The sequence below is a fragment of the Antechinus flavipes genome, chromosome 4 (genome assembly GCF_016432865.1).
Source record: "Antechinus flavipes isolate AdamAnt ecotype Samford, QLD, Australia chromosome 4, AdamAnt_v2, whole genome shotgun sequence".
NCBI lineage: Eukaryota > Metazoa > Chordata > Mammalia > Dasyuromorphia > Dasyuridae > Antechinus > Antechinus flavipes.
Window position 1 is genome coordinate 148,587,026 of NC_067401.1, and position 14,117 is coordinate 148,601,142.

The window sequence follows — 14,117 nt, forward strand, 5'->3', positions numbered from 1 at the left end:
ACAAACCTGAGATTTGAGATTTGTATTCAAAAGTCCCTTTCATCTCTCAGTCTGATCCTGTGACTCCATTTTGCAGGAGAGAAAACAGGTTCATAGAAATTGTGGCCTGTCAGAGTCAACTATAAAGTTTCAGAACCCATATGGCTTTGGAAGAGAAAGCATTAATCCTACCTTAGCACCTGAATTCAAATTTGGCCTGAGACACTTAATAATTCTTAGTTGTGTGACCCTGGGCAAGTCACTTAACCCCAATTGTCTCAGCCAAAAAAAAAAAAGAAAGAAAGAAAGAAAAAAATCTAACCTTAGGGGCTAATGAAATTTCTTGTACAACTTATAGAGTATCCCAAAAGTCTTAGTGTTTCTCTCTGTTAAAGCTTAAATTTGCACTAAGACTTTTGAGAGTCCCTCTATACCATTCATGATGCTGGGACCAGCCTCTGGAATGCTTCAGAGGCAGCTAATGAGCATTATGAATTCAATCAGGGCAATACCCTGAAGAGGTTGGATTAGATCTGGGGTTCTTCCCTTGAATTCATCATGGGATCTTTGACTATATTAGGGGGAGGGGGTTCCCAAACTGGAGTGGGGGGAAATTTTGATTTTCACCAATCTTCAACATAGTGTTAAAGATATGTTAAGACTTTCCTGAGAATGGTCCATGACACAGAAGGTTAAAGAATCTCTGTGGCAGATAAATCAGATACCACCATTGGGGCTGGGCAGTAGACATTGGCACCTTTCATTTACAACCCACCCTCCTGAGACATCTTAGGTCCTCTGTGGCCAAATAGAATGATTTCATCCCAGAATGGCAAAGACTAACTGCTCCCTCCTTCCCTCCTTGAACTAATCAAGTTATTACTAGGTTCTCTCCCTGCCAACCTTCTGATAATCCCCATTCCCTCCTCCTCTACCATCCATCCAGGTTCTATCACTGCAGCCAGAATAATGGAGTAAAGACACATGGCTGCTTTGAGAAGCATACGGAGTTTGGTAGGGCATTTACTCTCTTGGCAGATCTTTCCCCAAAGCCAAAGAGCCAGATTTATCTCCAATTCCCCCAGGAATAGCAGCCCCTTTCTCCTGTGTTGAACCCAATTTCTTTGGCTTTGTTTTGTTGTTTCTGCTGTTTAAAGATTTTTGGTTTTGAAAAGATATGCATGTCTCCCTGTGCAACAAGAAAACTGCTCGGTTCTGCACACATACATTGTATCTAGGATATGCTGTAACCTATTCAACATATAAAGGATTGCTTGCCATCTGGGGGAAGGGGTGGAGGGAGGGAGGGGAAAAATCGGAACAGAAGTGAATGCAAGGGATAATGCTGTAAAAAATTACCCTGGCATGCGTTCTATCAATAAAAAGTTATTAAAAAAAAAAAAAAGAAAGAAAAGATATGCATGGATAAATTTTTCAATATTAATTCTTGAAAAGCCTTGTGTTCCAATTTTTCCCTCCTCCCAACTCCCTCCCCTAGATAGCAAGTAATCCGATATATTTTAAACATGGTAAAAATATGGTTTTTTTTAAAATAACTTTTTATTGACAGAACCCATATCAGGGTAATTTTTTCCAACATTATCCCTTGCACTCACTTCTGTTCCGATTTTTCCCCTCCCTCCATCTACCCCCTCCCCCAGATGGCAAGCAGTCCTATACATGTTAAATAAGTTACAGTATATCCTAGATACAATATATGTGTGCAGAACCTAACAGTTCTCTTGTTGCACAGGGAGAATTGGATTCAGAAGGTATAAATAACCCGGGAAGAAAAATAAAAATGCAAGCAGTTTATATTCATTTCCCAGTGTTCTTTCTTTGGGTGTAGCTGCTTCTGTCCATCCTTGATCAATTGAAACCGAGTTAGATCTCTTTGTCAAAGAAGTCCACTTCCATCAGAATACATCCTCATACAGTATCGTTGTTGAAGTATATAATGATCTCCTGGTTCTGTTCATTTCACTTAGCATCAGTTCATGTAAGTCTCACCAGTCCTCTCTGTATTCATCCTGCTGGTCATTTCTTACAGAACAATAATATTCCATAACATTCATATACCACAATTTACCCAGCCATTCTCCAATTGATGGGCATCCATTCAATTTCCAGTTTCTAGCCACTATAAATAGGACTGCAACAAACAAAAAATATATGTTAAGGCCGATGTATGCATACATATTTAAACAATTATATTGCTGCACAAGAAAAATCAAATGGAGGCAGCTAGGTGGTACAGTGGATAGAGCACCAGCCCTGAAGTCAGGAGGATCTGAGTTCAAATCTGACCTCAGACACTTAACACTTCCTAGCTGTATGACCCTGGACAAGTCACAACCCCAATTGTCTCAGCAAAAAGAAAAATCAAATCAAACAGGAAAAAAAATAAGAAAATAAAATGCAAGTAAACAACACAAAGTGAAAATGCTGTATTGTGAACCACACTCAGTTCCTATAAGCCTTTCTCTGGATATAGATAGCTCTCTTCATCTTAAGATCATTGGAACTGGTCTGAATCGTCTCATTATTGAAGAGAGCCACATTCATCAGAACTGATCATTGTTGCCATGTATGATGGTCTCCTGATTCTGCTCATTTCTTGTAGCATCAGTTCACGTAAACCTCTCCAGGCCTCTAAAATCATCCTGCTGGTTGTTTCTTACAGAACAATAATATTCCATAACATTCATATACCACAATTTATTCAACCATTCTCCATGATGGGCATCCATTTGATTTCCAGTTTCTGGCCACTACAAAGAGGGCTACCACAAACTTTTGCACATGTGGGTCCCGTTCCCTCCTTTAAGATCTCTTTGGGATATAAGCCCAGTAGAAGCACTGCTGGATCAAAGGGTATGCACAGTTTGATAGCTCGTTGAACATAGTTCCAAACTGCTCTCCAGAATGGTTGGATCTGTTCACAGTTCCACTAACAATGCATCAGTGTCCCAGTTTTCCCATATCCCCTCCAACATTGATCATTATCTTTTCCTATCATCTTAGCCAAACTGACAGATGTGTAGTGGTGTCTCAGAGTTGTCTTAATTTGCATTTCTCTGATCAATAGTGATTTAGGGCACTTTTCATGTTTCATTTTCTTCATCTGAAAATTGTTCATATTCTTTGACCATCAATTGGAGAATGGTTTGAATTCTTATGTTAAGTCAATCCTCTATATAACTGAGGCCTTTATCAGAAACTTTGAATGTAAAAATGTTCCCCCAGTTTATTGCTTCCCTTCTAATCTTGTCTGCATTAGTTTTGTTTGTACAAAACCTTTTTAACTTAATATAATCAAAAGTATCTTTTGTGTGTGTGTGTGTGTTCAATAATGATTTTCAGTTCTTCTTTGGCCACAAATTAGTTCCTTCTTCACAGATTTGAGATAAAATACTTTGTTGTTCCAATTTGCTTATAATATCACTCTATATCTAAATCATGGACCCATTTCTATCTTATCTTAATATATGATATTAGGTGTAGGTCAATGCCTAGTTCCAATTTTCCCAGAAGTTTTTGTCAAATAGTGAGTTCTTGTCCCAAAAGCTGGGGTCTTTGGGATTGTCAAACACTAGATTACTGTAGTTATTGACTATTTTGTCCTGTGAACCTAAACTAGACCCCTGATCAACTAGTCTATTTCTTAGCCAATACTAAATGGTTTTAATGACTGCTGCTTTATAATATTGTTTTAGATCTGGTACAGCAAGGCCACCTTCATTTGCTTTCTTTTTTTCATTAACTCCCTTGAAATTCTTGACCTTTTGCTCTTCCAGATGAATTTTATTTTTTTTCTAGATCTGTAAAATAAATGATTGGGAGTTTGGTTGTATGGCACCGAATAAGTAGATTGATTTAGATATTGTCATTTTTATTATATTATTTGCTGTTGTTTTAGGTAGACTGGGAGGGCAGGCAAGCAGGTGGTCTCGGCCAACTAACAGCTATAATGCCCCAGGTTAGGCCGAAGTCTCAGCCAATTCCCGAGCTGGGGCTGGCTTCCTGCGCCCAACCTGTCTCGGCAGCATCCTGGGGCCTGGTCGCAGCGACCCCGGGGCCGGCAGACGGCGCTGGCGAGGCGCCTTTCGGGCCCTGGCTCCGCCCCGCTCGCCCTGCGCTGGGTCCGCGGAGTTCTCCCGGCGCGTTCGGAAATGACCTAACCGGAGAGGCTGGGTCAAGCTGGATGCTAGCGACATCCCCGGGCCGTCTAGGGAGCGTACCATGTCCTTGCTGATTCGGCGTCCGCGGACGGCGGGAAGATAGGGACGACCTCACCCCGGCAGGTGGGTGGCGGCCCGGCGCCCCGTGTCCAGACGCCTGCGCTGCTTCCGCGCGCGTTTCCATCTGTGCTGGGGGACAGAGAGAAAGGGGTTGGGGTGAGGCAGCAAAGCCTCCCTGGAGGGGCTTGGCTTATGGGCACCTTGAAAGTCTAGATTTGGGGAAAGCTGCCAAGAGCAGGGACCCCAAACTGGAAACCTAGCCTCCCTGGCCCCGGCGTTCGCCCCCGCCCTCTATGGGACTGCTGCCCAGGATGGCGTCCCAGGAAGCAGACCTGTTTGGAAGTAGAGACTGGTGTCTGACGCTGGGGAGGGAAGGGCTGCCAATCCGGGGTTGAGGGTCTCAGGGGCGAAACTAGCATTTGGGGTTCGAGAGACTACAGAGAAGTTTTCTGCACTTGGGCCAGCCCCATGCAAGTAAAAGGGAGCCCCTTTGTAGTCTTGTTGCGAGGCCCTGTGGCTCAGTGAGTGAAGCAGTGCTGACTGAAGGCAGTTGGGACTTTTAGGGAGAGGCCTCTTAGATCACAGGTGGGACAGGACCTGTGGAGTCCAATCACTGGAAGCTGGCTAAGCAGAAGCCTTTACCCCGTCAGGTTCCCTCCTGGGAATAAGGGTGTATCACAAGTTTGGAATTGTGCTGAACTCTTTGCTTTGAGGCACATGGAGTGTGACTTTGGCTTGAGCAGTTTCCAGAATGAGGTACAATTCCAGGTATCCCCCTAGATATCTACCTGTCCAGTCCAACAGGACTGTGACCCCCCCAAAAGCATCCTATCATTGACAAGAAATGAGCTTTCCCCATCCAAGATTGGAGGATTATCTTAATTCTTCCCAAATGTTTTAACTCTTAAAAAATAGTAGGTTGGGGTTTCCAAAAATGATTACCCTTGCCCAGTGTCTGCTGGGTTATCAGCAGTGTGTGGTCATTCCCTCATCCTATGTTTCAGGTCAACATAGGAACCAAGCTGGGATTTTGTTTTTTTTTTTTTAATACCTGGTTTAGAGAGGCTAACATTTCTTCCTGCTTCTCTTCCTCCCCTCTCCCCTCCCCACCCCCCCAAAAGGAGGATGAAGGGTGAATTAACGTGGTCTTCAGCTGAAGCTGTGTGTACTGTATAAGGCACTGGATTTACTGTCAGGAAGGCTTGACTCCTGTCATTGCTTCCTGCTATCTGGTGACTCTAGGCATATCTTTTAATCTCTAATAACCCTTACCTCCCTTTACACACCTGTAACATGAGGTTGGGCTTTACTTCCAAGGCCCCCTCTAATTTCATGATTCAAAATCGTCATGAAGCTCTCTTAGTATCTTCCCTTCCAAACTACCTTGTATTTAAATATTTTTGTGTATGTGTTAATTTTTATATTTATACTGTATTTTTATTTGTATGTCTTTTCTCACTCCCTTCCCATTAGAATGTAAGCTCACTGCAAGTATCATTCTTTGTACTTGTATATCTTCTATCAAGCACAGTGCCTAACACATAGTAGGTACATAATAGATGCTGTGTGGCTAATTGATCCTATGACAATCCCTTTCTCCTTACCACCCTTCCAGGTAGCGCCAACTAATAACTCCTGGCTGCTGCTGGAGTTAAACTGGGCAGTCATGGGTGAGCCAGGCCGAGAAGAATATGAAATCCATTCCTTTGATGCTGAGACTCAGAGATTATTGAAAACTGCCCTCAAAGGTGAGAAGGAATGGGGAAGAGGGGAAGAGATGGGGACCACTGAGCAGGAGCAGAGGTTGGGCAACTGGTGCCAGAGCAGACCTATCACCTACCTTAATTACACTTGCAAAGAAATGGAACCTGAGAATGGCTTTCGTCAGTTTAATACCATAACTTATTTAGTGAATAAAAAGCTTCAAGATCTTGAATTGGAAAGCAAAGATTAATTTTAAATGGATATATCTTTTGCCTCTCCTAGTGCCTGGCACATCATACATAGACACTTAATATCTGTTGACTGTTTGATTTGGAGAGTTGGCCATAAAGGGCTTACTTTTTTGGCCACAGCAACTCAAAATCTTGCAAAATTCAATTGCTAATAAATGACTGCTAGGTGTTAGGTACTCCTGGAGATTATCATGATCTGCTTTAGAAAGGAAATAACCTGCTTGGATGAAATCACACAATCCCTTTTTTGCGGGGAGTAGTTGGATTAAGTGACTCACTCAGCTTCACACAGGTAGTTTAGGAGGCTGGATTTGAACTCAGGTACTGACTTCAAGGCTGATATTCTACATTAAATCACTTTGCTGCCCCCAAATCACAATCTTGAAGTGAGCAGGTTTTGAGCTCAGACATGGCTCCAAAAACTGAGGCATGCATTTCGAAGCATTTAAGGGATTCAAGTAAGAAGATATTAAAGAGACATTTAGGCCAGTATTTTAGAGGGAGAAAAATATACCTTTTAATCAGTAAATCCTATTCTAATTCCTTGTAGTAAAGAGAACCATAATCTCAACAGTTATGTCAACAGCAACAGAATAGGAGCTCTCTTAAGTCCTTGAACAAAGATGGACTTGGACACTGGCTGTGCCTGTCCAAGGGCCAGCCAAGAAGTAGATCTGTATGAGTTCATAATATGGATTCATAAACTTCAAACCACACTACCTTGAAAACCACCATCAAGGACAAGAGAAGCGATGGTTTTCTCCAATGGAAGTAGCACTCATGCCAAAGGAATCTGAGCTTATGTTTTTACTGGTTCATCAAGTGACTCAGAACTTTGCTAGTAAAAGAGAGGAGTCTCTACTCTGGAGACATTTACATTCTTACTCTTGGCTTTTGCTATACTGTAACCAGTTCTCAGGTCCCTTCTTCATACCTGTGCCCTAAAACAGACCTTTGATGAAGAAATGGTCTGGGTGCCTTATATATCAAAGAAGTACGTAGCTAGCGCATCGACAAGAAATAGCATTTATAGCACTTTAAAGTTTGCAAAATGCTTAATGTGTTATCTTATTTGATTCTCACTGTGAAGTAGGTAGTATTATCTCCACTGTGTAGATAAGGAAACTGAGGCGGAGAGGTGAAGTAATTTGCCAGGGTCATACAACCAGCTTCTGAGACAAGGTTCAAACGCTAAATCCAACAATTTTGTGCACTGGGGCACTTAACAGATGTCCTGTGCCTGGGTTCTTGGGCAGAGCTACTGATGGAGGGGCACAATAGAAACAGAAAGAGCACCTCTATCTGTGGACTACCTTTCTTACCCTCATCCCTAGAACCTGGTGCTGTGGATTTGGAGAAAGTGGCCAATGTGATTGTGGACCAATCTCTGAAAGACTGTATGTTCAGCAAGGAAGCCGGACGAATTTGCTACACCATCATTCAGGTCTTGGGGTGGGGGAGGGTATCTGGGACAGTTGGTGGCTAGGGGAGTGCTCCCCCCTCCCCCTCCAAAAGGTGCTAGCAAATTGGCAGCTACCTCCAGGCTAGCTGAGGGAAGACAGGAAAGAAGTTTCCAAAGGCCCTGGGGAAATCTTCCTGCCCAGAGACTATATAGCTTCCAGCCCAATTGTCAGTGTAGGGAAAGTGAAATTCTTCTAGGAGCAGAAGAAAACCAAAGAAGGGAGGACTTCAGCCACAGATATCATGGACGAAGTCCCCATGTATATCTGGGCTTACCTCACCTTCCCTGGGTCACAGGCAGAGAGCAAACAAGCCAGCCAGAGTGTCTTCCGTCGGGGGCTCCTCAACCGGCTGCAGCAGGAGTACCAGGCTCGGGAGCAGCTCCGAGCTCGATCTCTGCAGGGCTGGGTCTGCTATGTCACCTTCATCTGCAACATCTTCGACTACCTGAGGGTGAGGCCAGTTAGAACCATCCACTTCCTCTGACCCTGTGGCCCCCTTCTGTAAACCACGACTAAGCTGTTTTCGGAGATGGGAGGAGGGTCTGCCACCACCACCCCACTCCACTAAAGTGTAGTTCATGCCAACAGGGCTAGAGCCTGAGGCCCAATACTATCTGAGGTTAAGTGCCCCTGTGTTTGTGACACCAAGGGCTCTTTTCCTAATGGTCTGGTGAGCTCTGCCCTTTCTGGATTAGGACTGTTCCTAATGGATCTGGCTTATGGGGCCTCTCTCCCAACTAATCAAAGTGTTTTGGGGCCCTCCTCCATCAGGTAAACAACATGCCCATGATGGCTTTGGTCAACCCTGTCTATGATTGCCTTTTTCGCCTGGCACAGCCTGATAGCCTTCACAAGGAGGAGGAGGTAAGCCCTTCTAGCCTAGGTGATAGGGAGAGAAAGCAGTGGATGCCAGAGCTGCTAAGAGAGCAGGGAGGACATTTAGCTCCTCTCAGAAAGCTCAGGACTTTTTCCGTCAGGGCTTTGCAACCTATTCTCTTGGGACAGAAGTCTAAAAGCTCCACTAAAAGGGTGTTGCCCAGGAAGAGCAGAAAGTCACCACATAGAGTAGGGGAAGGAGGGCTGGTTAATTAAGAGAGAGGAGCAGGGGCAATCCAACTAAGAAGAATCAATCTTAAAAGGGAAGAAAGGATGAGATGTGGAATCACAGGGTCCCAGAAAATGAAATTATTCCCAGTTGGAGGGGGGAGAGGGGGGGTAAAGGGGACTAGGACACAGAGAATCCCTTTCCAACTGTTTTAGGTGGACTGCCTGGTGTTACAACTACACCGAATTGGAGAACAGCTGGAGAAAATGAATGGACAGAGGATGGATGAGCTGTTTGGTCTGCTACGGGATGGCTTCCTGCTCCAGGATGGGCTCAGCTCCCTGTCCCAGCTCTTGCTGCTGGAGCTTATTGAATTCCGGGCTGCTGGCTGGAGGACCACACCTGCTGCCCAAAAATATTATTACAGTGAGGTTTCAGACTAGGCTAGCCCAGCCTCAGGGCCCACTCACCAGCACCTTCCAGAAGGCTTATATACACATATTACTTTCACCAAGACTAAGTCCCAGGCTCAGGTCCATACATCTGAACTTGTATCCCCAGTGTTTTCTTTCTTTTGAGCTGTCTACTACTAGAGGGTCTCCCCAACTGCAAGTTTTGGACTTCCCATAGTCCTGCCCTTAGCAACTGTCTTCCTATCAAGCACTTCTGACCTTTTAACTCATCCAGAGGGTTAGGGGAGGCAGCATACTGCTTTACTCTATTGTACTTCAACTTTAAAGAAACATAGTTGTAAGAGCTAAAAAGAACCTCAGAAAATAAGTTCAACTTCCTCATTTTACAAATAAGAAAACTGGGGCTCAAAGAATTTAATTTGCCCATGGTTCACACAGGTAATATAAGTGTTTGAAACAGCATTCAAACCCAAGTCTTCCCAATTATAATTCCAATGCACTATCTATAACATCCTACTGCCTCAACTAAATGAGGGAACATTACCCCTGACTTTCAGCCCATTTCCTTCCTACCCCCACCATGTGGAATTGGGTAGCGAAGGACAACCCTACCATCCTTGCACTATGCAACCATCAGTGCATCTTCTCTCTTGATGCCTCAGCTTCCTGATTTGTAAAATGAACAATCAGTGTTCAGGAGGATGCTTTGAAATCTTCAAAAGGCAAAACGTGGAAGGGAGAATATAAGTCAAATAATAGAACTGAAGCCTGGTCTTTGAACTTCCTGCATGAAAGGGATGCTTCCAAAGCCAAGAGGCTGTGTCAGGTAAAGAAGCCAGGGCTCCAGAGCACAAGTAGTGCTAGAAACTGGCTTTATTGGTTTTTTAAAAATAATTTTTGTATAAAAATGACTTGGGGAACAAGGGTATTTTATCCAAACAAGTTTTAATGAGCTGCTGACCAAAACACTGGTTCAGCGTGGGATTTAAAAATATATATATCATATATATAATTTATTATGAACCAGTGTAGACTTTTCTAGTAAACCTTTTCTAAAGTGAATGCTGCCTCTTTTTTTCCAAAAGTCAAAGGTTCGGCTAGAATTGAGGCAAAGGAAACGTAGCTCTGCAGAGCTGAAGCCTGTGTCCTTTCCTCTATATGAAGGCAATGTGACAGATGAGGGTGAGGAGGAAGCCAAATAGGATGGCATGTTTGAGTAATGTTACTCGCATGTCTCCCCCATACTTTTACCTGCCTTTTACCAACTGGTACTAAATGGATTATAAACTATCATTTCTGTTAAGAACATCTGGGAGTGGCAAGATTACAAGAGGGGAGATTTGGAGCTATTGCATTTGAATTAGTTCTAACCATTCAACTTGAAACCTCCATGGTTGGTGATACCCTCTCTCCAAGTGGCTAAAAAAAAAAAAAAAATGACCTTTCTCTGCTCTGATTAACCTTCCAACAGCAGAAGGGTAGAAGGCTGAGCACATGGTATCAGGTTCTCACCTTAGGGCTCAAGCCTTCCCACCTTTTACCACCAACGGTAGTGGGCAAAGGCTCGGTTAGCTTCTGCCATCTTGTGCAACTCATGCTTCTTCTTGATGACAGGGCCTTGGTTGTAAAAGGCCTCCAGTAACTCATGAGACAGCTTTTCTGGCATCAGCATTCGGCGAGGCTTCTTCGCCCGGCATTCTTGAATCATCCATTTCATAGCCAAGAAGCTTCTGCGCTTATCGGTCAGAGGGGCTGGGACCTATTTTGCATAAGTAGAAGGGAATAATGAGATAAAAGAAACTAAGCAAGATGCTGCAGCAAGGGTTAGGTCTCTGCCACTGGCAAACATCCCAAGGGATGCTTGATCCATCCAAGGGAAGCCAAAGCAACAAAAATGTAACATCTAGGATTCATTCAGTAAGCATTTATTAAGTGCCTTTTATATACCAAGTACAGTGCTAGATGTTGGGGATACAAAAAGATAGTCCATGTCCTCAAGAAGCTAGTATGCTATTGAATGACAACAATCTACACTCTTGTCACACAGAAAATACCATAGACTTAAGGGCTTCCTAGGATCTGGCCCTTATTTATTTATTTATTTATTTGTTTATTAAAATAACTTTTTATTGACAGATAGGATCTGGCTCTTGAACTGAGCTTGGAGGCTATAGATTTCAGGAGCAGAATTGAGGGGGAAGAGCATCCCAATACAAAAGCACAGAGATGGGAGAATATTGTGTAAAAGGAACCCCTGTAAAAAGGCAAGCTCTAACAATACAGGACGTGAAAAGGTAAAATACTGAGAACAGGAATATCAAGATTTACCTCCTAATCATTTGGGGTGATGTAAACAATCAGTCTTATTTCAGATTATGGGAACTCATGAGTTACAGTCTATATTTCATATCCACCTCTCTCCCAAAACACATTATATGGACACACTAAATGGTATGAATAATTGATAATGGCTACCCTCAAGACCTTTCAATCATAGAAGAACATAGGACAACTATGAAGCCATTATATTCCCTCTTGTTCACCTGATAGAAGCGGCCACTTTTCAAAATGCTGACCAGGCCCAGGACAGGCTGACAGTTGTGTAGGGCTTGGTGGAAGATTGTGTAAGGGTTGCATTCAATGGATTCCCGCTGCTCGACAGGGGCTTCATGGTATTTTTGAAATTGCTTTCTCTTGAGGAGTTCCAGAGTCTGGAATGGAAATACAAGGGTGGCAAATTTCCTGAAGGGTTAATTAGCTCCACTTAGCTGAATACTCCCTGTCATTTCCTTGGGCCTTTCCTACCTCATTGCAGCCTTCCCTTCCTCTTCTCCCATACTCTTTCTCCTCTTGGGGGACTGTCAAGTTTTTTGCTAAAGATCCTCTGGAATGGAACACTCAGTTCATTCTATTCTATTCAGCCCTGGCTGCTGTTGATATGACCCCTGATAGTCCACTCAGTGCCAAGTGCACTAATTGGTCTCCCTTGAGGCTGAGCTGAGAGAGTCAGGGGGAAAAAAGGAAGAAAGGAGGAGGAGACAAAAGGACAGGGAATGTTCACCTTACCTCAGTCATCAGGGATCTGGCCAGTACTTTGTTTCCTCCTTTCATCATCATGTTGATGAATTTACTTCAAGAAGAAAAAGAAAATGTTTAGGGCTCGACAAACACACAGTGAGCCCCTTATTTTAGACCTTCCCCAAAGATTGTCATTGCCCATGGACAGAAGAGACTATCATGTGGGTCTAACCTGATCACTGGGTCTTCAAACAAAGAGCTTGTCTTTGAAGGTGGGGGAGCTTTGAAGATCTGTGTGGTTCTGAGATCCCGCTCAAACTTCTCCTCTTCAGTCAGCTTCTCCAAGGGCTTAAGATAGTAGTCTTTATTAAGTTGGGGTTCCTTGTAATCAATATCATAGCGGTTCCATCTCACCTGTGTCAGTCTAGGGGGGACAAGAAATCATGAGTTTGAAGAGACTGAAAATGACAATTTCTGAGTCTAAATCCCTCATGGTACAGGTGAAGAGAAATAACTTGCCCAACTTTAGACATATAGCAGAGTCAGTTGAGTAGTAAGCCCAGATTTCCTGATTCCAATTTTTAATTTAACTTACCTTCATGAGTGCCAAGAGACCAGATGTGAGGCCAGTTTGCCCACTCGAATTTAAGCAAAGGGAATTCTGGTTTTCTAGTGTGCACTGAAGAAAGCTTAGGCCTGGCCTCAGGAGGACCAGAATTCAATTCCAGGCTCAGGCACTAACTCAGTAACCCTGACTCCTAAGTAAATCACTGAACTTGCCTCCCTTTTCTCAACTGTAAAATGAAAACAATAAAAGCACCTCCACCCCCGGGTGGTGAGGATCAGAAGAGACAAAATATGTAAAACTCTTTGCAAACCCTGAGACACAGAATAAAAGTGAGCTGCTGCTCCCGGAAGGAAGCAGGCGTTTTTATATAGTACCTACTATGTGCCAAGCACTACTAAATGTGTGTTTCGTGCCAGGTTCCGGGAGGAAAGAGAAGATTCCACTTAACGAATAATAATAGCTAACATTTTTATGGAGCGGGCTAAGTGCAGTGTACAGGAGGAAACCTCCTCCTCCTAGACAGCATTTATGTAGCGCCTACAGCGTGCGGGGTGCCGTGCACCCCTCCACAGCTCTGAGCTTCAACACGGACGGAAGCAGCTCCTTCTAACAGGCAAAGCTTCGGGGCATCTGTGTGACCTTGGACAAGTCACCTCTCCTCTCAAGTTTTCTTATCCGTAACGGGCAGGAAGGGGGTGGTCCACGTCCTGCCTGCTCTCGCCCCAGGGTGAAGCCGGGGCTCCACCTACCTCCAAGCAGGGAAGCATTCAGCGGGACAAGGCCGCACTAAGCGAGGTGGGGATGGAGATGGGGAGGAGGGAAAGCCCTCGCTTTCCTCCCTCCCCAGTCCAGGACAGATCCCCGAGGGACCGGGGTTGGCGCCGTCGCCAAGCACCGACTGATGATCCACTCATCCTCCGCCCCTCTTCCCCCGACGCATATCTTCTCACCCCGGTAGAGGCTGGAGAGTGCTCCGTACTCCAGATCCCAGCCTCCAGAGGCGGCGCATCGAGCTCGCCATGGGAGCAGCCATCTTGGCTGGCGCCAGGACTCTCCCAAGCCCCATAGGGGCTGTCCGCCGACTTGCCTGAGCGGACTTGCGAACTCTCGCGACATTTCATTCTACCGCCCCGCCTTTCCCATTCCAGCATCCTATCAGAAAATGCAATTCAACCTATTCCATCTGATCCACCTGATCCTACAAGAAGACAACGATCTATTGGAAACCTCTCTGACTTAGTGGTTTAAGAAGATCCTCTCCAAACCAGAGTGACTTGAGTTCAAATGATGCACTTACACGTCCTTGTGGGATTTTAGACAAGCCAAAATATGGTCCCCTTCTCTCTTAGCTCTCTCCAACGTCCACCCGCCTGGATCCAGTGACATCGGTCTCTTTGCTGACGCTGAGACAGAAGTCACCATCTCTGTACTCCGA

General features: G+C 44.4%; 2 protein-coding genes across 5 annotated transcripts; one reads left to right on the forward strand and one right to left on the reverse strand.

Annotated features, from left to right (window-relative positions):
- The first annotated feature begins 1,277 nt into the window (after positions 1-1,277).
- On the forward strand, positions 1,278-10,158 carry MIF4GD (MIF4G domain containing). Of its 2 annotated transcripts, XM_051995118.1 has the most exons (6): positions 1,284-4,283; positions 5,836-5,968; positions 7,510-7,619; positions 7,934-8,089; positions 8,410-8,502; positions 8,899-10,158. In XM_051995118.1, the coding sequence occupies exons 2-6, from the start codon at positions 5,887-5,889 to the stop codon at positions 9,124-9,126; spliced, it is 669 nt and encodes a 222-aa protein (XP_051851078.1). In that variant the 5' UTR covers positions 1,284-4,283; positions 5,836-5,886; the 3' UTR covers positions 9,127-10,158. The 2 variants fall into 2 exon arrangements, with proteins under 2 accessions (XP_051851079.1, XP_051851078.1); XM_051995119.1 differs by lacking the exon at positions 8,410-8,502 and having other exon boundaries at positions 1,278-4,283.
- MRPS7 (mitochondrial ribosomal protein S7) lies at positions 7,992-13,763 on the reverse strand. Of its 3 annotated transcripts, none has more exons than XM_051995117.1 (6): positions 13,633-13,763; positions 12,347-12,538; positions 12,163-12,226; positions 11,640-11,807; positions 10,609-10,855; positions 7,992-8,083 (listed from the first exon to the last, which is right to left on the reverse strand). In XM_051995117.1, the coding sequence occupies exons 1-5, from the start codon at positions 13,746-13,748 to the stop codon at positions 10,634-10,636; spliced, it is 762 nt and encodes a 253-aa protein (XP_051851077.1). In that variant the 5' UTR covers positions 13,749-13,763; the 3' UTR covers positions 7,992-8,083; positions 10,609-10,633. The 3 variants fall into 3 exon arrangements, with proteins under 3 accessions (XP_051851077.1, XP_051851076.1, XP_051851075.1); XM_051995116.1 differs by lacking the exon at positions 7,992-8,083 and adding an exon at positions 8,987-9,085; XM_051995115.1 differs by lacking the exon at positions 7,992-8,083 and having other exon boundaries at positions 9,478-10,855.
- Positions 13,764-14,117: the final 354 nt, after the last annotated feature.

Bases quoted from the DNA above. Each gene is read 5' to 3' on its own strand.
- MIF4GD (XM_051995118.1), top strand. From the start codon at position 5,887: ATGGGTGAGCCAGGCCGAGAAGAATATGAAATCCATTCCTTTGATGCT. The intron at 7,620-7,933 runs GTCTTGGGGTGG...CCTGGGTCACAG, and splicing joins TTTGCTACACCATCATTCAG to GCAGAGAGCAAACAAGCCAG. The intron at 8,503-8,898 runs GTAAGCCCTTCT...CAACTGTTTTAG, and splicing joins GCCTTCACAAGGAGGAGGAG to GTGGACTGCCTGGTGTTACA.
- MRPS7 (XM_051995117.1), bottom strand. From the start codon at position 13,748: ATGGGGCTTGGGAGAGTCCTGGCGCCAGCCAAGATGGCTGCTCCCATG. The intron at 12,539-13,632 runs GTGAGAAGATAT...TGTCCCCCCTAG, and splicing joins ACTCTCCAGCCTCTACCGGG to ACTGACACAGGTGAGATGGA. The intron at 11,808-12,162 runs GTAAGGTGAACA...TTTCCATTCCAG, and splicing joins CCAGATCCCTGATGACTGAG to ACTCTGGAACTCCTCAAGAG.